Source organism: Aethalodelphis obliquidens, unplaced genomic scaffold (genome assembly GCF_003676395.1).
Source record: "Aethalodelphis obliquidens isolate GAN/ISIS:26980383/991018 unplaced genomic scaffold, ASM367639v1 scaffold7, whole genome shotgun sequence".
NCBI lineage: Eukaryota > Metazoa > Chordata > Mammalia > Artiodactyla > Delphinidae > Aethalodelphis > Aethalodelphis obliquidens.
In genome coordinates, this window is record NW_020837951.1 from 56,831,274 (window position 1) to 56,857,342 (window position 26,069).

The following is a 26,069-nucleotide window of genomic DNA, read 5'->3' on the forward strand; positions in this document are numbered from 1 at the left end:
TGCATAATGTCCATCTTCTCTGATCAGAAATGACATTCTTAACATCAGTAGGTTCTTAGGCTTTTCTGACAGGAAATATTATTGAGGATGTATAATCAGTTATGGGATATGCTTGTCAATAAACTTTTCCTGCAAAAATAAATCAGAAATCATATTAAAGTAACATTATGAAAAAAATCTGTTTTCTTTAGTACTCCCCATGAAATGGTCATGCTTGAGGCTTATGAAAATTTTTATTTAGATGAAGGCTGTATATTTAATTTGTGTGCTGGCCATCTTTCCAATCAGCCAGTTTGCATAAATTTCGTGTCCTAGCAGGAAGAAAATGGTTGTGGTCTAGAATCGACCTTTTCTCTGTCAAGTCTTTGTCACTTTTCTTTTCCCTTAACTGGCTGCTTCTACTTTCCAGACCTTGTGAATCTCACTATAAACCTTCTTTATTTCCTCCCCTTACCTTCATACATGTCTACCCACCCTAAGAAAGAGGAACTTCTTCCTAAAACTCCCCTTTGTTTCTTTTTGCCCTTTTCTGGACAGTGAATAATTAGAATCAATCTTCTCCCGTTTAAAAAATGTGTCTCTACCCCTCATCACAGTTCATTTATTTAGTTTTTTCCTGTTCATTCATTTTTCCATTCATTTATTCATTCATTGTTCATCTGACAGCAACAGTGTTGTATGCAGTGTACTGGGTGCCACAAATAAAAAGACAAAGAGGTCCTGGCACTGACCTGTGGATTTTGCCCTGTTATAGGAGGGATAGTCAGTGAAAGTGACATTTGACCAGAGCCTTAAGAGAGTTGTAAACAAAGGCTTTGAGAGCCTTGGGGGTCGAGGGAGGAGACCACATTATTTATGCCTTCCTTCCTAAGAACCATAGCTATGTGCCCCTGTTTGACAAGAATTAGAGTCAGAAGGGGATGAGATAAAGAGCAGGACAGTGATTATTTAGAGCTGGATTGAGCCTTGTCATGTGAAACCAGGGTGCTGCACAGTTGTATATGCTAGTTACTGGGGTACGGTAGGGAAGAGTGGTGTATTAACCTGGGGCTAGGTTCTCACGTATGTTCTTCAGTTCTTAAAACGAAGCCAGTTAACAGTTGCCGAGAACCAACTGCCTATGAGTCTACGCATTTTATGTACTTCCTCTTATAGGAAACCTTTAATGTAAATATTATTGTCCCTTCTACAGATGAGCAAACTGAGGCTGCTAAAGGTTATATAACATCCCCAAGATCACACAGCTAGGAGGAAGCTGAGCTTATAATTCAAATCCAAAACATTGTTTCCTTAGCAGGTGCATTCCAATTTTAATAAAATATGCACAATGAAACTATTATCATAGTAAAATACAGTACATGCAGTTCTGACTATGAGTGTTTTTAAGGTGGTTTGACAAAGAGGGACAGCCTTTGCAAAAATATGCTGCCAACATGAAGCCTTTTTTGGCCCTAATCCAGGTCACTAAGGACCACTGTGTTTAGCCAAACAAGTTGCAACCTTCGCCTCCTAGGGTCAGTTGTAACTGATACAATCTTTTATTTTTTTTATTTTTTAATTTTTGGTTGCATTGGATCTTCGTTGTTGCGTGCAGGCTTTCTTTAGTTGTGGTGAGTGGGGGCTACTCTTCATTGTGGTGTGCAGGCTTCTCATTGCAGTGGTTGTCTTGTTGTGGAGCATGGGCTCTAGGTGCACGGGTTTCAGTAGTTGTGGCACGTGGGCTCAGTAGTTGTGGCTGGTGGGCTCTAGAGCACAGGCTCAGTAGTTGTGGTGCACGGGCTTAGTCGCTCTGTGGCATGTGGGATCTTCCTGGACCAGGGCTCAAACCCGTGTCCCCTGCATTGGCAGGCGGACTCTCAGCCACTGCACCACCAGGGGAGCCCTGATACAATCTTAAGCAGTAGTCATGGGCCCAATTTTGGAGTTACAGAACTCTGCAGACTGTGCCCTCACTCGAATTTATTATTACATCTCAGTTGTTCTCTTACTTTGAAAGGTTAGATATATTTAAAGGGGTTGGGCAGAGGAATGAAGTGGGAAACTAGGGAATTATTTTGGCATATGTGGCCTAGCTGTTAAAGATTTCTACTTCAAGCAAAGTACGTTTAAATCACTACAGGCTTCTTGCTCTTGTCCTTTGTCAAAATGTTTACACAGCTAACTACACCTTAAAGGCACAGAAAAATTTCCCAACCAACCTAGCAATCAGTAGGGAATGATTTCTAGAAGGAAAATATCCTTTTGTTTTGTTAGGCATGTGAGAAACTAGATGGCAGAGCTCACTCTACAAGGAGAGGACTCTTAGGAACACGTTTGGGAGACAGTTGGCCCTCTACGCAAGTCATGAGCATCTTTATCTGTAGGCCCTCATTTCCCACATGGAGATGCCCCTTCTCCCCTAAAAGCCACACAGACCTGGATCATTTTTCTTCTATGCTTAGTCCTCTCAGTGGCTTCCTTAGGCTCACAGGGTAATATATAGACTCCTTAGGATGGCATAAGAGCTGCTCTACTCCCCTCTACCCCATAGCCTGACCTCTGGGCCCCAGGCCATTTCTCAAGTCTTCTCCTTCCTGCCCGCTTCCCCTCCCACACAATAGCAGATCTCTTGCTGTTCCCAGAACAGAATGGGCTGTTCCCTGCTTCTGGACTTTTGCTCGTGCCCAGTACTTGGTGCTTCATTGCTCTCCTCCCCTAATTCTGCCTGTGAGTATGAAGACATGCTGTAGATGGCATGCTACAGTGTCACCAGTCTTGAATCATGCCACCTGTAAGATAACTTCATGGCGCATACCTTTGTGGGCCTGTTCCAGGGGACAGGAATCAAGTCTTAGTGGTTTTTGTTTGGGTCCCCAGCACCAGGGGAGGTGCTTGGTGCCCACTGGCTGGCATCACATGACTGTTGAAGGAATTAGTGAATCATTAACTCTCCGGGCATTTCTTCTTTGGTTTCCAGAAGGAAAAGATTAAGCATAGCACTTTATATGTTTCCTACAAGGTGTTTTAGCCTTTTTTGAAATTCAGGGAAAAAATAAGTAAAACCTCTAATTAAACCAAGATTCTGAATTGATGACACTTTATTTCCCAGTAACGTTATAAATACTGCTGTCAGAAAACACTGGGGTTTAGTGAATCTTGGCTTTCTGTAGGTTAGGGGTGACATGTCAGACTAATGTTGGTATCTTGGGGATCATGAGACGGTGCCTTCTAGGGCCCATTTAGCAAAGGTCCTGGACCTTCCCAAGTGCTTGATTCAGGGCCCCCCTAGTGGGTCAGAGCTTGTGGCATCAAAAGAATAAGGGTGATGAATGATACTTGGAGCTGGGGAGTAAAAGGGACTGAATGTTTGAGAGCAGACTTCCTTGTAAGATGTTGGCTACCCTCTCTGCCTGGCAGGAATGGGGTTTGTATGAGCTCCTGACAGGGGAGCAACAGCCTTATTCTGAAAAACAAAGCAAGCAAGAAAACAAACAGAAAGCCCCAAATACAGCAAGCTAACATTTCAGGAGTACTTACTCTGAGCCCAGCACTCTGCCAAGCACTTCCTGAAGCGTTCATCCTGAAGCCTTCTGCTTCCATAGCATGACACATGTACTCTGAGACCTAGTCCATGGTTTTCCATGGTTATACATATGTTTATGTATACCTGTAGTGTGATAGTGTGTGTGTGTGTACGTATACATATCCACACACACACATATATCTACATGCATATATTTCTTTGGCCTGTCTTCTGAAAGGGTCGAGAAACAATGGTGCTTTTGTAGGAATAAGCACACCTAAGCACCTGGATCTTATTCTCTAATATCACTGCCCTCTAAAATGAACCACACTCCTCAGGGAAATGTTAATTCCAGGGCTGAGGCAAGATGATCTTGACACATCTTGTTAGGCCAGAAAGTAAGGAACTGATAAGAAATAAAAAGACATCTTAAGGGGCACAGGAAAACAGATTGAAGAGGCTTCTATTGGCCAAATCTGGGATAATCTGAGTACCAAAATTATTAATTATAGTATGAATTCTAAACAGTTGGGTAGGCGGAATTAATAATTCCATACTGATGACGGATGGATGGATGGATGGGGGGAAGGTAGGAGATTTTTGCTTAATAACTGCCAGGTGCCAACTAGTAAATGTGGAGGGAGTGCTGGAGCAGGAAAAATCAGCATATCATCACCATCATAGTAAAATTGGATCAAGCAAGACTCATCAGTCGTTGCTAAATCTAAGCAGAAATGTGGAGGAACAGGATATTTACATGGTGTTAAAGTCCCTCCCACAGATTGCTTATTAGTTGGAAGGGAAAAATAGTCATTACAGAATGAAGAAATTGGACTACGCTTTGACCAGGATCAAAATTAAAATCACCATTGAAAGGTGGACAAACATGTGCCTCCAGATGTGATACCCTGAGAAGAATACAACATTGTCTCTGTGGTAGTGGTATTCTGGCCAGGAATGTATAACCTGAATCTAATCATGAGGAAACATCAGACATATGTTCTACTGAAAAAGCAGGGGGAGGGAGAGCTGTATCCTTCAAAAGTATCATGATCATAAAAGACAAAGAAAGGCTGTGGAAATGTTCCAGATTAAAGGAGGTCGAAGAGACTTGGCAACTAAATGCAGTATGTGACTCAAGACTGCATCCTGTACATAAAGGATGGGGGCCATAAAGATCGTGATTGGCTCACTTGACAAAATTGGACTATGCATGGTCGATTAAAGTATGGCATCCATGTTAAATTTACTAAAGTTAGGAACTGTACTGTGGTTATATAAAGGAAAATCCCTGTTTTTAGAAAATACACACTGATGTATTTAGGTGTTAAAGCCCATGATTATATGTAGCTTATTCTCAAATGGTTTGTGGCATGCACACACACACAATTTTATTTATGTATATATATATATATATATACTTAAATATACACATATGTAAAATAGAGAGTAGGCAAAAAAAGGGAAATGGTAAAATGTTAACAATAGCAATAAATAACAATAGATGAACCTGAGTAAAGGGTCAAAGAGTATATGTATGTTTTTGTATTATTCATATTCTTGCAACTTCTGTTTGAAATTACTCCCCAATAAAAGGTTTAACAATTAAAAGTGTATATCATGACCACACCAATGATGTTTTCTAAATAAATATTTCTTTTATTTTCTGTTTTTTCTCCTGTTTCTTTTCTCTCCTCTTTCTCTGCCCCTTCCTTAGAAGTCCAAGGCTGGCGAGAAGGGCATCGCTGTGGGGCAGACGGTCATCACGAAGCATCGCAACACCCGGTACTACAGCTGCAGGGTGATCGCTGTGACGGCGCAGACCTTCTATGAGGTCGTGTTTGATGACGGCTCCTTCAGCAGAGACACGTTCCCCGAGGATATCGTGGTGAGTAAGGTCCTGGGTGCCTGCTCCCCAGTGTACTTTTTGTATAACTAAACCAGCTGAACCTCTTGGGACTCTTTACTTCGGCTCTTGAAGTAACTCATTTCATTTAATATTTGATTTCAGGTGTTCTGTTTTCCCACCACAAAGAGTATTGTTTTCTAGGAGGTTCCTTAGCCGTCATTATTCTAAATAGTAGATGAACTTAGAATCATCTTCCCAAATTCTTTTAACTAAGTGAAAAATGTGTGTGGTCAGAAACATAAAATGTGCATTCACCTGTTCTTTTGTGTTACAAAGTGTTTGTATATTTGAATCCCTTTATTCTTTTTCTTTCTGCTTAGCTGGAGAATATGGCTTTTATTAATCTGACCTGACAGTGACATCTGTGATCAGACAGAAACATCTGTGGATGTTTCATATGGGAGTAACTAAAATCACGCAAGAAAAAGGCCCTGACTTTTCCCGAGTTTCTTAACTGTGGTCTGGAGTGGGAAACACGTGTGCCAGTCTGTCTGTTTGTGTGTCTCAGGGACTTGCCTATGAGCAGGATGTTTCACAAGAAAAGCACTTTCAGCAGAAGGTTTTTTGAAACTGAGATCAAATCAGATAACTGAGACCAGGGTTAGTCTTCTGGTCATCTTGTTATCCCTTCTTCATTTAAGGGGAATGTCCATCTGGGGAGCCGGGCCTCACTAATGTAACTTCTGCCTTGTCCTGGGTCTGTTGATGATATGCCCTTGTTTGCATTTGGAAAGATGTTATTCTTTAAAAGTAGTAATTATGCACTATGTGCAACTGATAATTAAATGTAACCTTATGAGGTTGCTTATAAATATTTCTAGAATTTTGGTCTCCTGGGGCCGAAGAAACATTGATTCAGTTAGCTTTGTTAGGCTTACTTCTCTATGCCTTTAAGAAGGACAAGTACGTAAACACAAGTTACCTTATTTGAAAGATTTTAAAGCAGATGAGTTTAAACAAATTAAAAATCCCAGGACTTGATCATACACCAAAAGGGTGAGTTACGTTTCTTTGCAGAATTCCACCTGGAGCTTTGCTTTACTGCACTGCCATTGCTCTTCATAAGCAGCAGCCCTTAGGTGCCATGCTCCCCTTGTTAGACTAGGCCACCCCTTCAGGCACGCAGTATCTGCTATGTGCCAAGCATCACACTGGGTGCGGGCAGAGATAATGAGAAAGAAGGTGTGATTCCTGCTCAGTCTGGGGGGAGGCAGGCTGGTAAATAGGTGCTTTCTAGACAGTGCGCTAAATGCTATAAATGAGCCAGAAGCGACTTCCCACCTGTTGGGGTCAGGAGACCTGAGTCAGAGAGTCCACAAGGTCAGTAGGGCTGACACTGCTGGACATACACCACGTGCCAGGACTGCTTCAGGAGCTTGACACGCATGAATCACTTCATCCTCACAACCGTACACGCTTACAAGCCGAGTTTTCTACCTCTGGCTACTGCAGAAACTGAGGCACAAAGCAGTAAATAACTTTCTCAAGGTGACCCACAGCTAGTTAAGTGTCAGAAAGCGTATTCAGTCCCAGAGTTGGGCTCCAGAGCCTCTGTTCTTAACCCCTGGGAAGAAGGGACATTTAGAGTGGGAGATAAAGAGGTATGTGAGGGCAAGAAAGGCAAAGAAACACACAGGCTCTCGTCAGCCCTGCCCAGCCTACACACTTATTTCAGAATCAGTCAGCCTTCTTTTGTGCAGGCTGTCAATACTGAGCCAGCCAAAGAGAGAAAACTTTGCTGGGGAGCATATTGGGGATGGGACACAGACTTCTGAGCACTGATCCCAAAACCTGAGCAAATAGTTAGGTCTTTATCCACGAGAGTATTTAACGAATCCTAAATTCCCTTTCACTTCACGCGCCTCCACACAGCCAGCTGGTCTTAAGCTTTCCTGGATTGTCTTCAGCTTGTACGCTGGAAAAGAGTGGCTGTGATCCTAGGAGTTTTTTGAATCCACAAGCCTTCCCTTTGATAACTTCGGTTCCCACTCTGTGAACCCACACAAGTTTGGTTTAAAGTATTTGTGGGTGTTGTGAGAACAAGGCTCTAAAATTTATAAGATTGTTCAGAAGCACCTTGGCATTTAAATCAACAAGAATGGAAAAGCAAAAATTCTCTACAGCTTGATTAGCTATTACTTAGCATATGTGATAAGGATTTGCGGTTTAGCAGTGGGGCGTTTGTGTGTGCGTGTGTGTGCGTGTACGTGTGTGTGGCCACAGCTCTAGCCTGGGAGGGAGGCGGTGCTCATGGTGGCGTGAGTTAATGTAGATTGGAGAGGGGCGTCTGTATGAATTTGCGTGAATGATAATATTTTTCAGGGAAAAGAATTATAATTGTCTTTGAGCAGGTCTTCTCTCTTTCATCCAGCCTGTCCTCCCTCGATATTCCCCAGCGCCCTTTCCTCTCTGGTACATTTTTAGTTATTTGTTCCAGGCCTCTTACACCAACCAAGTAGGAATATTTGTCATGTTGTATTTTCAAATTTCACATACTTTCTAATAATGTCACCGTTTGTTGGCTGCTGTGGCCTCTTCCTCTTTGTTCTCTTGGTGCTGAATGAGACATCCCCAGCTTTCCTCCTTTCGTGGCTCCATAGGGAAGGTTTTATTTTTCCTTATAATATTATATTAGGGTTCTCCAGAGAAATAGAGTCAGTAAGAGTAGTGTGTCTGTGTGTGTGTGTTTAATATATTACAAGTACATATGTATAATATGTATGATTTATTATAAGGAGTTGGCTCAGGTGATTTTGGAAGCTGAGAAGTCCCAAGATCGTAGTCAGCAGACTGAAGATAGGAGAGCAGATAGTGTAATTCTAGTTCAAGGGCCAGCAGGCTCAAGACCCAGGAAGAGCTTCAAGTCGAGTCAGGAAAAAACTGAGTCCCAACTCAAAACCAGTCAGGCAAGAAGAATTCCCCTTTATTTGGGAAAGGGTCAGCCTTTTTGTTCTCTTCAGGCCTTCACTTGGTTGCATGGGCCCTAGAAGGATCGTCTGCTTTGTCTATCAATTCACATACTCAAGTCATCCAATAACACCCTCACAGACTCACCTCGACTAATGTTTGACCAAATACCTAATATCTGGGCACCTGTGGCCCTGTCAAGTTGACGCATAAAATTAACCATCACATATGTATTGTCCTGGGGCATTTTAGGAGACTGCTTACCTTGTGGTGTCAGAAGCTCTGACTCATAGGCAGAATGTAATTTCCCTTTCTGTAAAGCAGCCACGCTGTCTTGGTCGGTTTGCAGCACTCTGTAGATCTGCTCCATTAGCTATGTGCTCTGTCCTGCTCATCATCCAGGTTCCCAAAAGGCGAAGTCATGGATTTTATAAAGCAAGCTTTTAAAATTTAAAGGATGGTCAGGGATGGATGGGGGTCTGTGTTTCCCACTGAAATTAATGAAAGCTACATGATTAAATGCCCTCATAGTATGTCAACTAGACTTCAGTTGGATATGGGGAATTTGATGTTATATTTCAAAACATAATGTATGTGTATAATTAAGTATGTTATAAATATGTTCACATATAAATCATATCTATATAGTTAAAAAAATGCTTTGCTGAAACCCTTTGGAGAGATAGGGGTTTTGGGAAGCATGAGCCACCCATTCTCCTTGCATGACCCTGCAATAAACCTATCTCTGCTCCCCTCCCCTCCCAAAAAAAAAAAGAATCATACTCATCCTCATATGTGATATAATGTAACTACATTTATATCACCGTTTTTCAGCCCATGTGGGTTCATTCTTATGATTGTCCCGCTTCCACTTTTGCTATCCATCAACATCAGAACTGTCTTCTGGGAGATGGGAACTCTGCTTGGTTCCCTAATGGGGAGTTTCATCAGGACAGAAGAAAAATGTGACCATGTCTGCCTCTGTCTCAGCATCTTGCAGATTGTGGCAGAATAATTATTTGTGTGGAAACATTAAATGTATTCCATATTCCTCAGAGAAATCTTGTTTTCATTAGATAAAATACCTGTGCCGTCTGAAACTGGGGGTAGAAAATGATTTTTTCTTCTGTTTGTCTGAACACTCTCTAATCCACACAATGTGCTTAATCAGGCGTGAGTGCTTCTGGGAAGGCCCTTTCATCAAAGGCAACATGACGTCAGCGTGACTGGCTAGGGGAGAACTAGCTTCTCTAAGCTGCGGGTACTTGCTAACTAGAACTGCCGTAAGGGTACCACACAACTTCAGTTTTTTTAACTATGAAAATAAAATCTAGAACATCAAGTTTAATTATCCCAAAGTGCTTATTTACATATAAATATAGTCTTTTATGAAGCCTGATGCTTTAGTAAAGAAATGCATTCCCTTATTTATAGAATCACTGATTATGATCACGTTATGCTCCCAACAGAAGAGAACCCTTTAATGCAGGCTGGCCTATCCGTGTTTGAAAATAAATTTGCTGGGCATTAAAATGCCTTTGTTAGGGTTATGTGACTAGAGGGGGAGTATCTGGAGTTGTAGAGAGAAACATTCTTTGGACTACCAGAAAATTTCTTTCCAGACCTAGGTACTTTATTTCTGTGATAGCCAGAAAAATGTCCCAAATCTTTTCTCTCAACAGTACACCTGCAGGATATGTGTATTGGCCCAGTTAAACACAGCATGCAATCTATAGCTGTCAAGGGAAGTAACAAAAGATGTATTGCTACATGCCTCCATGTGTCAGTCTATGAAACTGCGACACACTCCCTGATGAATTTTTTTGTAGTCTCCTACTATTTTGATGGGGATGAAAGTTGCCCACAGGAGAGAATTCAAGGGGCATGGCGATTCCAGGGCCCCCTATTACCCTTTGCTAAAACCTGGGATCCTCTGGCATGCCTATGATGACCCTAGAATGATGGCTGCTTCCCTTCCTCTGCACTTGGAGCTCATTTCAAGGGAGGAAGATGGTGCAGTGTGATCCGGATAGTTTCAGGACAAGCACTTAACATTCACCACTGGGCTTGAGAAGAGAAACAGGACCATTTAGAAATTCGACAGCAAGAGTCCATCACTGAAATTTCCATGAAGACTTGCTACATTTTTCAGCGTCCGTTGAAATGTGAAAAAAGCACGAGAACTGTACACTTCAGGATTCTAGGGATGGACTGTCATGGCCTTTAGTTTTTGTGGGCTGTACAGTGCAAACTGAAATTCTTAAAGCTAATTTTTTCCTCAGTTATAGGCAGGTTGCTCAAACCTGTTTGAAGCCCATTTTTTCCCCACTAAAAAGGGAATAATAATTTATACCTTCTGAGGTTATTGAGAGGACTAAATGAGCTAATTTACCATGTAGCTAACATGGTAGGCACAAAATCAAAATTTTTAGGTAATTAACTTCAGTCTGTAGAACTTTTTTTTCCCTTTTTCCTCCCCCATCTAGTTTATGCTGTCCTTTTCTGGTCTTGATGAAATCTGGTTAGAAGATGTGTCCTTAGAACTTTATTTCTACTTGTTAGGTTAAATGGGTATCTGTACAGGTGAGATTTCACTGAGTCAGATTATTGTTTCCACTTGCTGTAAAGCAGTCCTGGCATCTTTAGACTTTGTAGTAACCCATTTCTCTGCATTTGTGCATGCATTTTTCTGCATGTTTATAAAGTGTTATTTCATTGGCTTTTCATGACAAACCCGGCTCCAGAATAAGTTCGTGCTCATTTCATAGATACGATAATTGCTGAGTCACAAAAACCCTATGATTTGTGCGAGTTCCCCAAATTAGAGGTGACAGAGCCAGGTGCAGAATGTAGGTTGGCCCCCTGCATTCCATTGCTTGTTGCCTCTGTGCTTTGGGGCACCTTTCCAGGAAGTCTGCTCTCTGTGACTTTAGTGTCGCTGTGGTAGAAGACCTTGTACCTAACTGCTCAGGGTTCAGCACCTCCACAAGGCCCCACTTGGCAAGTGTAGGCGTAGGGGTGACTCTGAATGTGCAGGATACAAAAGAAAATATCTGAGGGGGTTTGAGAAACTAAGAAAAAAGTTTTCCAAGAAACTCTATCTTATGTTATAGGATCCTGGGAAGTGTTTTTGGATTCCTGTTGGCACCTAGATTGTGAGGTACCCTGGATTTTTAAGTCAGATGGAAGTCATGCCCCATCCCAGACCATCTGTGTTATGTGTGCTACAGACTGATGCTCCCCCCACCCACCCCCAGTCTTGATTCTTCTAGAATCAATGGAATTTGCCAGAGAAGGCTCCAGGAACTTTTACTGGTTTAGGATTCTGTAGGTATGGCCCACATGGCATTTAACCGCTCAAGAGGGGCACCCTTGCTTCTCTTTCTTGGCTGTAGAGCTGAGAGTCTGTGAGGTGAAGGGCTTTGCCAAATTCCTGTGGATTTTTACATCCTTGGGAAGCCTTTTATACATGTAAAAAAAAAGAACCTGTTATTACTTTGATTTTAATCAATATTCAGTTTAAAATCTACTTTTTTAAGCCTTCACATTCAGCTAACAAATTTTCTTATTTATAAATCTAGAATTTTTTACATAAAAATTTAAAACAAACTCATTTGTTCCTTGATTAATGTTTATATAAAGTATAAATTGATAGATCAAATTCTAACCATTTTACATTTAAGTAATCAAATTTCCTTGGACATCTTAACTATGCTTATAGGTTTAATATATGTAATCCTCACAAATGTCACAGTTTTTTTAAGCACTCAGTGTCCATAATGCTAATAAATTAGACATTAATTTAGCAGTTCAAATTCTTCTGTTTTAAACATCTTCAAAAAGCAAACAACACATACAGCAGTACAGTATTTACAAAGCATATTACTGCACCTTTATATGAACACAGTTTACATTGGATAATCTGTTAAATACAATCTGTATTTAAACACATTTTAATGATAGATAAGTAAATAGAATCTACCCACCAAGGGGGAGTAGTATTACTATGCTGGCTAGGAGTTTACTAAGAAAAAATAATCAAAGAACCTGAAGGCCATTCAGAGGCATAGACTCTGGTTATATCTTTGAGGACTAAATCTGCAGTTGCTGGGCAGGGGCTCCTACCTAAGGTCAGCTTTCATCTGATTCTTCAACTCTCTAAATTATGTGCTCTTCACTGAGGCTCTAACTAGTTTCATAAGTTTCATGAACTGTCTCAAGTTGGTGGGGGTGAGTACTTACCAGGTCCTGGAATTTTATTCTCTTTTGTGTAATTCTGGTGTGGCTTTTTGCCTTGAAACCTGGGGCATACTAACAGAATGTTGAAGCCCTTATTTGAGTTGGACTCCCTTTCTGTTTTATAAATTGTATGCATCTCTGCCCTTGATTCTGTAGTTATCATAGTAACAGTTTCCATTCAGCATTGTGATCCTCTGAAGAAAAGTATGTCATTGCCCTGGTGTCCCATGCAGGATATTAACTAGTAGCCCTGAAGACACAGTGTCAATTACATTTTTCTTCAGATACATGCCTCCTTCACTTGACAGTATTTCTCTTATTTCTCTTTTGGCGATTATCTCAAGGTGATTGGTTTGAGGAACTTATTCCCAGGAGACAGTTTTTGGTGTTTCTTTCCCATCCTTTTCTTTCCAAGGGAACTCAAAGGTATATAGCATCTCATCTTCACTCTAACAAGGTAAAAATAACTACATTGAACTTGGGGGTGGTGTTATTAATTTCCAGGACTTTATTGTCTCTTTTCAACACAGGGCTTAATCCCAAGGGTGGCAGTCACCATGATCCAAATCTACCCGTGTTTGGGAATATCCAATCATATCATTCTTTTTGACCTATGTATTCAGTGCTGTTTTAGGCACCATGGAGGATTCAAGATGTGTAAGCATAGGTGAAGGAGTGATCCTGGGTGTTCTGGAGGCAAAATAAAATACCCAAGTGGATTTGAAAGACTAAGAAAAATGTTGTTATCAGAGACAGTCTATGCTGTGGGATTCTGGGAAGCTCATGGATTTTCTTTTCTTTTCCAGGTTTTTAAAAAACTTTATTTTATTGAAGTATAGGTGATTTACAATGTTGTGTTAATTTCTGCTGTACAGGAAAGTGATTCAGTTGTCTATCTATCTCTACACATTCTTTTTTATATTCCTTCCATTATGGTTTATCATAGGATATTAAATATAGTTGCCTGTGCTGTACAGTAGGCAGCTTTGTTGTTTATCCAGTCTATGTATAATAGTTTGCATCTGCTAATCCCAAACTCCCACTCCATCCCTCCTGCACCTGCCTCCCCCTTGGCAACCACAAGTCTCTTCTCTATGTCTTTGAGTCTATTTCTGTTGCATAAATAAGTTAATTTGTGTCATGTTTTAGATTCCACATACAAATGATATCATTTGGTATTTATCTTTCTTTTTATGACTTACTTCACTTAGTATGATAATCTCTAGGTCCATCATGTTGTTGAAAATGGCATTATTTCATTCTTTTTTATGGCTGAATAGTATTCCATTATATATATATACCACATCTTTATCCATTCATCTGTTGATGGACATTTAGGTTGTTTCCATGTCTTGGCTATTGTGAATAGTGCTTCTATGGACATAGGGGTGCATGTATCTTTTTGAATTATAGTTTTGTCCAGATATATGCCCAGGGGTGGGACTGCTGGATCATACGGCAGCTCCATTTTTAGTTTTTAACAGAACCTCCATACTGTTTTCCATAGTGGCTGCACCAATTTACATTCCTACCAACAGTATATGTGGGTTCCCTTTTCTCTACACCCTCTCCAGCATTTGTTATTTGTAGATTTTTAAATGATGGCCATTCTGACTGCTGTGAGGTGGTACCTCATTGTAGTTTTGATTTGCATTTATCTAATAATTAGTGATGATGAGCATCTTTTCATATGCCTATTGACAACCTGTATGTCCTCTTTGGAGAAATGTCTATTTAGGTCTTCTGCCCATTTTTTGATTGGGTCATTTGTTTTTTTGTTCTTGAGTTGTATGAGTTATTTGTATATTTTGGAAATTAAGCTCTTGTTGGTCATATCGTTTGCAAATATTTTCTCCCAGTCTAGGTTGTCTTTTCATTTTTATTACGGTTTCCTTTGCTGTGCAAAAGCTTCTAAGTTTGATTAGGTGCCATTTGTTTATTTTTGCTTTTACTTCTATTGCCTTGGGAGATTGACCATTGATCATTGGTATGATTTATGTCAGAGAATATTTTGCCTATGTTCTAGGAGTTTTATGGTGTCATGTCTTATATTTAAGTCTTTAAGCCATTTTGAGTTTATTTTTTTGTATGGTGTGAAGGTGTGTTCTAACTTCATTGATTTACATGTGGCTGTCCAACTTTTCCAACACCGCTTGCTGAAGAGACTGTCTTTTCTCCATTGTATAATCTTTTCTCTGTTGTATAATCTTGCCTCCTTTGTTGAAGATTAATTGACTGTAGATGTGTGGGTTTATTTTGGGCTCTCTATTCTGTTCCATTGACCCACCTGTCTGTTGTTGTGCCAATACCACACTATTTTGATTACTTTATCTTTGTAGTATTGTCTGAAGTCTGAGAGGGTTATGCCTCCTGCTTTGTTCTTTTTCCTCAGGATTGCTTTGGGAATTCTGGGTCTTTTATAGTTCCATATAAATTTTAAAATTATTTGTTCTAGTTCTGTGAAAAACATCATGGGTAATTTGATAGGGATCGCATTAAATCTGTAGGTTGCTTTGGGTAGTATGGCTATTTTAACAATATTAATTTTTCCAATCCAAAAGCATAGGATATCGTTCCATTTTTTTGGAATCATCTTCAATTTCCTTTATTAATAGTTTATAGTTCTCAGCATATAAGTCTTTCACCTCCTTGCTCAGGTTTACTCTTAAGTTTTTTTTGTTTTGATGCAATTTTAAAAGGGATTTTTTTTTTTTTTACATTCCCTTTCTGATATTTCCCTGTTAGTGTAAAGGCATGCAGTCAATTTCTGTGTGTTAATCTTGTATCCTGCTACCTTGCTGAATTCGCTTATCAGTTCTAGTAGTTTTTGTGTGGAGTCTTTAGGGTTTTCTATATATAGTATCATGCCATCTGCATATAATGACAATTTTACCTCTTGGGAAGCTCCTGGATTTTCAAGTCAAGTGGCCACGGAGACATTATAGTGATAGAGACCAAGCTGATGAAGAGATACCTCTTGTTATGAGGCCACCTCAGCTTTGGGAATTCATGCCCCATCTCAGCCCATTTGTGTTATATTTTCATCACTGATGCCCCTTACATCCCGTCACCCCAACCAGGGGCTGATCTGAAAGATTTTACGAGAAAAATACCCAGTGAAGTTTACTAAAAGTAAGTTCAGAGACGGAAGCAATGGTGATGGACCAGAGGGTTGAAGGAGGTCACTTCAGGGAGGAGATGAACTAGGTTACTGACTTGTAAGAGTTGTGTATTTTAGATACAAGCCCTTTGCCAAATATTTAGCATTTTTTCTCCAAGTCTGAATAATATTTCATTGTATAACATATTTTGTTTACTCATTTGTCAGTTGATGGCTGTAAATCCAGTTGATTAGATTATTTCTAGTTTGGGGGCTATTATAAATAATGCTTCTATGAACGTTTGCTTTCAAGTCTTTGTGTGGACATGTGTTTTCATTTCTCTGGGATAAATATCTAGGAGTGAGATTACTAAGTTATATGGTAGATACATGATTGGTTTTATAAGAATGTGCCAAACTGTTTTACAGAGTGGCTGTACCAGCAATGCGTGAGGGTATAATTTCTGCACACCCTTACCAACACCTGGTATTGTCAGTCTTTTGGATAATAACCATTCTAGTGGGTGTGTAGTAGTATCTCAATGTGAGTTTAATTTTTATTTCCCTGATGACTAATGATTTTGAGCATCTTTTCAAGTGGTTATTAGCTATTCATACATCACCTTTGTTGAAAAGCCTATTCTGATATTTCACTTTTTAAAAAATTGAGTTGCAAGTGTTTTTTAAATATTCTATACATGAATGTTTTGTAAGATATGTGATTTGCAAATATTTTCTCCCAGTTTGTATGTTGTCCTCACTTTCTTAAAGGTGTTTGAAGAGCAAAAGTTTTAAATTTCAGTGAAGCTCATCGTGTCAATTTGTTCTTTGTGGATCATCCTTTTGGTGTCATATTTTAAGAAATCTTTGCCTAACTGAAGGCCACAGAGATTTTTCTCTGATGTTCTCTTCTAGAAGTTTTATAGTTTTAGGTCTTAGATTTAGAGCTATAATCCATTTTGTGTTAATTTTTGTGTGTGGTGTGAGGCCAAGGTCCAAGTTCCATAAAATGAAAACCATAGAACCTAACAATCAATTAATTGTAAGGATTAATTGAGAGAATGTCTATAATCATCATAGTGCAGCACCTTTTACATAGTAGGTGCTCAAAAAAACGTCGTTCTTCTCTGCTCCGTCACCTAATTTTCTCAAAGTTGCACTACAGAAGGGAAAATTAGTTATTTCTTTTAATATTCTGAACTTCTAGAAAGCCTCATGGATGGTTTGTTTGCACGTCTACCTAATATCAAGAGTATTTTGGAGATATGTATTGTATAAGCCTTCAGAAATTTAATTTCAACATAATTTCTGTACCTTTAAGGAAAGAAGAGTAGAAAATACCAGATAAAACGTGGTTCCATCTGCAAAGAGAACTGGAATATAGTTAATGTGCTTAGACCTGAAAAATACTTGATAGATTTTAGATTAGTCCAAGATCGTATTTCAAACCAGGACATGTTTTGTTTTTCCAAAGAAAGAAAGAAGGAAGGAAGGGAAAAACAGAGGAAATTTTTTTTTTGGTTAGTAATATAAGGGAAATTAATGAAGTAGTGCTTACTTAAAGAAGAAGTTAAACTCCAGATTTTCCATTTTAACTTGATCTTGTTTGTCATAACACTTACCTTAGTTGATATATGAAAGCCATTGAACTTTGAGCATCTTGAAAACAAGGGCCGTATCTGTTTGAGTTACTGTTATGTACCTAGTTCTCAGTACAGGGTTTATAGTAAGTGGATAATAAATAGTTGTTGAATTAAAGAGTAAATAAATTAATAGCCATCACACATTCAAGTATTAAATTTGTTATTCTAAGTCATACCTTAGACAATTGGTATGTTATTTTAAAATCCATAGTCAATGTCAAGAGTTGTTTTAGAATTTGAGTCCAAGTTTGTATTGTGTGAGTTTCATGTCCTTTCCAGGTAAAGCATATTTATCCTTAGAGCAGAGCTATGCTCCAGCAGTAGTCCCTGGGAAAACCTAAGCCTTCAGTGTTTGGCTTCTACCTAAGACTTCTTTAAAGAAGAAGGCCTCGAGCCCTGAAAAAAATTAGAAACCACTGGTACAGATGAAGTGGATAGTTATGTACTGTCCCTCTGCCACAAGAGTGAGGAATCTGTCATGAAGAGGTGGCTAAGGGACCCATGGTGTTAATGCAGCTGCCGGTACCTGTGTGTGCCTGAGAGCAGGACTCTTGGGAAAAGTCACCTGTGGTCTTAGCAGGTTCCATCATGAATGTTCAGCTCGAAACTGTGAATATAAATGACATTCCTAAATTTCAGAGTTGGGCTGAATCAACTTGCATTGAATTGAAAATATAAGCATAATGAAAATTCTTTATTCCTTTTGATAAATATGTGGCCAGATGTCAGTGTTGCTTCACATCATAGTCTTATAATGTCAGCGGTCATTGTTGACCCTTTTCTTCTTTAAATGAAAATGGCACACTAGCTGCCTTTGATTGGCAAGGTCTCAAACTTTCAAATCTTTCTTTGCTCCGACTACATTTTGATCTCAAACCTAGATACTGTGACCCTGAGTGTGGTATAATCATGCATGTTTCTTTCGTAAGTGCTCTAAGTTGTCCAGAGCTGACCCTTCCTGTAGCACGTTTGTAAGCACAACGTTCCGCATGCAATTTCTGAAATATATAGCTAATGCTGAGATCTTCCTGAGGCAAGCAGTCAGCAGGGAGCTGCCTGTTTACAGGCCTTTTTACATTATCCTTCACCTCTATCCAACTCCAGGTGCGAACACACTGGGACATAGCACGTAAATTGGTGACACATCCCAGAAGATATTGGGCTCATAAATCAACAGAGTTTATGTTCCTATTTGACCATGGGGTTTAAATTATTTTGGTAATGGAGTGAACTTAGATTACTGTCTGATAAGTATATCCAGAAGAAGTCAATACTGTCTATTTATTGGTAGACTGGCACTGCCTTCATTTTAGTATTTCCCTTTCATACCTTGTTTGAAAGAGGTTAGCTGATTTTCATGGGTGAGAGAGAACCAGTAATAAATCTTGCCTTTCGTTTCATTAAATGAATTATATTTTGAGGTCAGGCTGTGTGAGTAAAGGGAGAAGAGGAAATGTGGAGAGGACGGAGTGAGTGCGATTTTTCCTTCCATTTCTAATCTTTCCCACAGTCAGAAAACGTTCTCTGCTAAGAAGTGAGTGAAAAACCTGGAACTTGTGACCTTTTGTAGTCTTTCTTGGTTGTATGTGTTTCTGCAAATCAATTGCCCTGCCCTATCTGATTTCTTAGCTTCTGTGAAATGGAAGATATTATGTTTGCAAGTCTTCTATGCTTATTTTATCCAGTACCATTAAACATAAAGAATGTTTTAGCTTTTTCTGAATGTTATAATATTGATAGTACAATATGTTGAATAATGCTTTATGCATGGTTTTTCAAATCCAAGTAGGGTTTTCTACTACTTGGAAATTTTCGTAATTAATGGTGATATGGTCTGTGCCTGAAAAAGATGCCTTTTGCAGATTAATGGCTAACAACTCAGCTAAAAGGGAGGGGGGTAAAATTATGCATGTCTCTAGTAGTATAGTTATAAGAATAATACTTATAAGTTATTGTTTTTAAAACAAGCCTGATATTTATCCTTTTTATTAGCCTTTAATTAAAACTAGTCTGAACTAATGATTCTACTATGTGATATCCTCTTTTTTGAGGGAGTAACAGATAATATTGAATCTGCTAAACAGTTTATCTGATTTATACCATAAAAATAGTGACTAGCACAAAACAAGTCAGACTCTGGTCATTGCATTCTAAGCAGCCAATATCTGAAGCCCTGTTAAAATAGGAACTATAAGAGAACTGGTATGAAATTTAATATTTTATTTATAGTTTTAAAATTGATTTCAATACTAGTAAAACTCCTTTCCTATATTTATGTTGAAACTCTACCCCATATCATTAGTTACGTTTCTAATGGGGTTTTGTTTGTTTTGTCTTGTATTTTGTTTTTGTCTTTGTTTGCAGGAGTTTGGAAGGGCAACCATTTAACCAGTATCTAAGAGTGGGTTCCCTGCAGGAGAAGTCTAATGAGGATGGGCAGCAGCGTGTGTGGTGCTCAAATTCTCTTTCTTCTCCAAGAGTGAGGGGCTCGTATCAGTGTGGAAGGCTGATGCTTCCCCAGGAGGCCCTTCCCCTTGTAGAAAAGGAACCCCTGCAGCTCCAGGTCTTTGATAAGCCACATCTGGGTACCTGCATTGGTGATTTATGTATTCTCCAGCCAAGGGATATGTTACTCTCCAGTAAGTGGAGCCTTACTAAAAATTTTGCTTCCAGTGAGCACCTGCTACATGCCAGGCATTGTGCTGGGCCCTGGAAATATGATGGTGAGAAATAAAATTGAAATGGTTTTTGCTCTCATAGAATTTATAATCTAATGGGAAAGAGTAACATAGGACAGTCACACTAATAAAAATGTACTTCAAATTGAGATAAGTCCTGGAGTGATAGGAATGTAATCCTACAAGAACAGGTAGCAAAAAACCTTATATAGATGTGTGATCAGTGTGACTTGAGCTAAAACCTACAGGATGCGTTACTGGACAAAGGGCAGAGGACAGTGTCCCAGCAAAGAATGTGTAAAGGCTGTTGTTGACAGGAAGGAGCAGGTCAGGGTGCTGAAAGAAGGCAAGTGTGTCTGTTGGAAGAGGTAGGTGGTAGGTCTGGAGAAGGAGGAAAGGGGCAGACTAGGCTATGCCTTGACGACCATGTTATAGGGTTGTATCTTTACTCCAAGAACAGGGGGAAGCCATTGATGGTCCTAAGCAGAAGTCAACATGAAGAGATTTGTTACGAAGCATTTTCTTTGGCTGTCATGGAGAAGATGAATTGGGGAGTAAGCTGTAGTGTATGCTGGGGGGCCAGTTAGGAGAGCATTGCAGTAGATCAGAGGAGGAGTGTTGTAATTTGGACTAGGGAGCAGTGGAAGGATCTAAAATACATTTAGGAGGTGAAATCCAGAGGAGTCATGGTGGACTTATACTGGGGCTGAGGAAGAAAGAGGTGTGAGCACGACTTGCAGGGTCCAGCTTGCTCAGCCAAGTGGAAGGAAGCCCAAGTTTCAGGACCAAGGTTATGAGTATACACGTGGCCATTGTTGAGGTTTCCTCCCTTCTTCCCTGCTCTTCCCATCTAGAGCAGTTACTGTATTTATGGCCAGCCCAGGACCCTGGGGTTGCAAAGCATAGGATTGTTTTGTTTTGTTTGTCTCTCACAGAGCTGAAGGGATGCTGAGTGAAAGGCCCCATGTCACAGTGTGAGAACAGACATCCCATATTTCAGAAATGGCATGGACAGTCACTTCATTTTCATCTTTAAATGGATATATCATAACATACACACTATTACCTAACCCTAACCCATTTGATAAAATAGTATTTGCCCAAGTAATTCTTCAGTATGACAGGATGGCCACCCAAATTACGAGTCCTGTTTACCCTCGATGGGGCTTCCATCTTGACACACGAACATTTAAGTTGGGCATAATCACACATTTGTAGCCTTGGTCTCACTGTACAGCTCGTTTTAACTTACCTTACTCCATAGTTCTCCTCAGCACTCATTTACCTGACTTTGCCCCCATCCCACCCCCAGCCCTGTTTCTGTACACATAGCCTGGGGGCTCCTCTCTGGGACTTTGACTTCCCCTCTGCCTTCCATGTTCCTTCCCCTTTGGCTGTAGGCTCTGGGAAGAGCTCTCATTTTCTGAAGGAGATGGAACTTGGAGAGTCTTGAACACCCTCGTTTTTGAGTTTCACATACCATTTTTAAAGGGAAAGGGTCAGTGACTTACTTTGGTAGACAAAATGTCGTGGTTAGCAGTAATAATAGGAATTAGCAGCTACTGTTTAACAATCACATATGCGCAGTGTTTTACATAACATTCCCATGGCTGGCTAAACCTCAAGAAATATAGACGGATGTGAGATGAAAAGTACAAGTCTCTGGAGCACCCCACATCTGGGTGCCGTCCCACCTGCTGCTTATATATCCTCCCAGGATTTTAAAAATGCATATATAGTCCTTGTGTGTGTGTATATGCACGTAGATCTTTGTTTATTTGAAGGCACCTGGCATCATATTGACTTGTTAGAAGCTAGGAATCACATCCCACGTTCTATTAATGTTATTGCTGATTGGTAGTTAGTGAAGGACATTTAAAACCATTTGCTGGCAAAGCCATCTCCTTTTATCCCTTATCTTCTGCCTCCATTTCTACTTTTTCATAGTAGCATCCCTGGGGTCTTCTTTCTCCTTCTTTGTTGAACCTATAAAAGCCAGGCTCAGCTGTTCTGGCTCCAGCATCACCTCCACTGACACCCCCTTTACAGCTGCCCGTGTACCCTGGGATTCTCCCTTTGGCATGTTTTTGGTTCACAGTTGCTACTACATGGCAGTCTACATCAATTCAAAACTGTGGGTGTCTGTCTCAAGGAAAGTAACTGACAATGCTAACAAAACCTTGTTTTTTGGAGGGAGATGGGAAAAAAAGACCATATCATAATTCAAATATTAATTGGCTGACTGCTTAGTTTTCATTAAGCAAATCAGATATTAGCAAGAATCAGGCTTCAAATAAAGATTAGTATCTAGCATGAAAAGGACAGAGAGGTTCCTATTTCAAAGGTTCATTAACTATCAGAAAAAAGGGCACAACGTAATCCTCAATGATTCTGAACCAGGCGTTCCAGGCTTGAGTGTGATCAATAAAGCTGAATTCACTGCCGCCTCTAATGTGTTTTTAAGCCTTTGGAGTAAAAGCTCTTGTTTTGATGAATCTGACTATAGCATGTTATCTATATATCATTTTCACTCTTTTCTGGGAATCTACAAACAGCGAAATTCTTATTTTGATTTGACAGCCTTTTGACGACACAAGAATCATTTGGGGAATTTCTGAAATTTCTGACTTCTCTTTAAGGTTAATAGTGTTGAGTAAATAGATTGATTCATTATCCTCTCCTCAACCATCTTATTTATCTGTCTACCATTTGTGACAGACTGGCCTCTGTGGAAATAGGCTGGTAGTAATTACACACGTCCTGTTCTTCATAAGACAGTCTGTTATGAGCATGACTGTTTAAGTTTATGCATTTGCATTACATCTGAGAGGAAGGACATGTTAAATTAACAGAGATAGAAGCAGTAAGTTCCATGGGAAGCATTTATAGAATGAGTTGTTCATATTTTATTGCTATGCTTAGGCACATCTGCAACTTAGAAGAAATTCTGGATTACTTCATTTCTACATATATTCATTTTAGGACTCCTCTCCTTCTGAATTTAACATAATACTGGCTGACATTTTTTGACAAATCGTATTCTCACAAATCCTTAAATTTATCTTCACCCCTTCCTGGTTCTTTTTTTTTAATCCTCTGTTTAAAATCCTCCCCAGAGGTTACTCATTTGCTCGAAATCTTGCACTGCTGAGCTGTGAAAGGCAACATTAACTTAAATAACAGCCAGCTCTTGGTGAGTTGTGACTCTGGGCCAGTCATCTTATTGTTCAGCCCATTTCTTTAAAATGGGACACTGGCCTAGAAGATCTCGTCGGCGTCTTCTGATTCTGGCAGGGAAGAAACGCATTGGGTCATCCATAATCATCTCTGACTATAAGCATTAGAATGTGCCCCCAGCCCAGCGGTCCACTCGTTTACACACACATATGCCCCTTTCCCGAGCCCAGGCCTTGATGACCACCTACCTGTGTGGGCATGTGAGGGAGCACGTGCTGGGCCAGCTTGGGTGAGGCCGTTGGTTTGGGCACATAGCCTCACTCGACAACATGGCGTGCCGCTTGTATATTGCAGTATCATTTGGAGACTAGAGGGCCAAGCTCTTCTTAGGCCATAGCCCAAGAGTAATTAATCCTTGACATATTTTTATACACCGCGATGTCTTTTGGCAGTTGTACATTTCACCACAAAAGCTTTGTAAAAGACTTTTCCACAGAGGTAGGCAGAGGCCTCACACCTGCTCCTTTCATCACTTCTATGCTTTTGCTTCCCCTGTTTGCAAGTTTCCTAGTTGTTAAGTGAGAACCTTCTATGTGCCCACCAGAGGATGAGACGGTGCTGCATGAATAGGTCCTCTTCTTGGGGTGTTGATCCAGAAGGATGCTCCCTTTCTTTGGCCGTAGAGGAAGCTGATATTATAAGCAGCTCATGGAGTGTAGCCAGAGAGTGACTGAGATTAGATTAAGGGAAAAGATTATTTTTCATCTAGGTCTGATTTTTCTTGTTTTTGTTTGTTTGTTTTGTTTTTTTTGCATACTCTGTTCCCAACATTTTGGTGTAGGAGGAAGGGCACTGGACAAGGGCTTGAGAAATTTAGAAACCATAATCTTATCTCTGCCTGTAACGTCTGCCTGTAACGTCTGCCTGTCTTAGCCAGCGGGTTTCTTGTCTAGAAGTTCTGAGTAACCCTGGCTCAGTTCAGGGCTGCTGCATAACTAAGACAGGCTAAGGGCTAAGTGTGCAGTCTGCTCCCACCACAGCCTTTAAACCACCCTTCTCCCTTCCCCGAACCCTCCTCTGTGACTCCCTCGGATTCCACTCTCTGCAGAAGGTATCTACTACCCTAGGCCTGGAGAGTGGTTCTCAGGTCCGTTGTTGAATACTCAAGTGGCAGGGTGCGCACTTCCAATTTGTTGCTGTAACTGCTAGGGAGCATCAGCTTCTTTGTGAGGAGTCTAAATGCTGCCTCTGAAACACCCCAGGAACCAGTCAGTTCTTGACCTTTAGATCAAAACCAAATACCCGCATTTTCTCTTTGTGGCAGCTTTTACATGCTATCGGGTTCCTCCTCAGTCTTCTCAAATTCAAACAAAGCAGTCGTCCTGCCTCAGTCACTTAATACATATTTGTTGTGGGAAGGAATGAATGATTCAATGAATACAAAGTGGTTTTCAGAATGTTCTTCCTCCAGGACACCCTCAAGATGAAATTTTTTGGGACAGCATTCCACACAAAATGCTGGTCTCAGGTGTAAGAACACAGTGCCCGGAACCCAAACTGGCCGTGCAAGTGTGACGACTCGTTGTGCCCTTAATCTGGACATTGAACACTTACACAGTGCAGCGAGATGGAAGGTTAAATGAATTATTTATGCTGCTATTAAAAATCATGTTGTTTTCAAGGGATGTTTAATCATGAGTGGAGAAATCAGGCTCAGCACTGTATATACAGTGTGATCCCAATCATGTATAAAAATATAAATATGCAAAGAAAAAATCCTCAAAGGAAATGCATCAAAACGTTACTGATTATCTCTGGAGGGTGTAATCACAGGTGATTATGATTTTCAATGTTATCACCTTCTTATAGTTTCCATATAAGCCTGTTTTATTTTTATAATCAGGAAAACATGTTATTTGTTTAAAAAGAGCTGAACCCTTCTGAGAACTCTTTATATTGTGACTCGTTTTTCCCGATTTTCCTTATCATCACGATTCTTTCAGAATCTTGTGTCAGAATTTCATTTTAGTTCTCCCATCTCTTGGGCATCTTGAGGCTCTCTGGGATGTAGCGTGCCAATAATTCCTCTGTTAAATGCTGCTTCTGCTTTATACTGTAAGTTCTATGATATAGTTCTTGCACTTATCTTTTTGTTGTTTTGTTTTTGACTGTTTAATTGCATATGAAACTACTGATATTTTAGCATGTATTTGTTTTACAAGAACTTAGAAAATTTCAATTCAAAAATGTTTACAAAGCATATTTATTTTCAGTGTCTGATCTACGAATGAATCAGGTTCTGGGGCACACGTGGTCTTGTAAGACTATCGTCATCAAAAGTGGTCCTGAAGCATGTTAATGAAAGGACATTAAAGCTAAAACATGTCTTGCACTTATCTTTATTATTATTATTTTAGTTTGAGGCCTTCATTTTCCACTAAAGAGTTGCATGAAGTAAAACACCACACCTGTTTTTCTCACTACTAATCCCACTATTCCTAGAACACAAGAGATGCTCAAAAGTTACGTGCTGAGTGAACGGCTGCCCCACTTGTCTACTTACTAGCTGTGTGAGCTGGGGCATGTCACTGTGCTTCTTTATCTGTATGGGAGATGACACCTGCCTTCCTACCCCATGGGGTTGTTTTGGATTTTCAAAGAGGATAACATTGTCTGATCATCTTTAATAGTAGGTTTTTGGCTTCTCAGTGGGTCCTTTCTTCATGATTTTAAATGCCAAGAATCACCTTCTCCCAAGGCTTTTTGTCCCCTCCCTAGCATCCTCCAGATGTTCCCTGTTGATATGAATTAAATCCAGTCACAGTTCACTTCAGACTCACCAGCTGCCAGCCACCGTGCTTTGCTTTTCTCTTCTCCTCTCAAGTATATATTAGCTCTCATTTGCCCAACAACC

General features: G+C 40.0%; 1 protein-coding gene across 2 annotated transcripts in view; it reads left to right on the forward strand.

Annotated features, from left to right (window-relative positions):
* Positions 1-26,069, forward strand: part of KDM4C (lysine demethylase 4C) — a 400,366-nt gene that overhangs the window by 344,278 nt on the left and 30,019 nt on the right. For both annotated transcript variants that reach the window (XM_027105850.1, XM_027105851.1), the window contains exon 19: positions 5,220-5,390. In XM_027105850.1, coding sequence (XP_026961651.1) covers positions 5,220-5,390 — 171 coding nt within the window. The remainder of the gene's footprint in view (positions 1-5,219; positions 5,391-26,069) is intronic.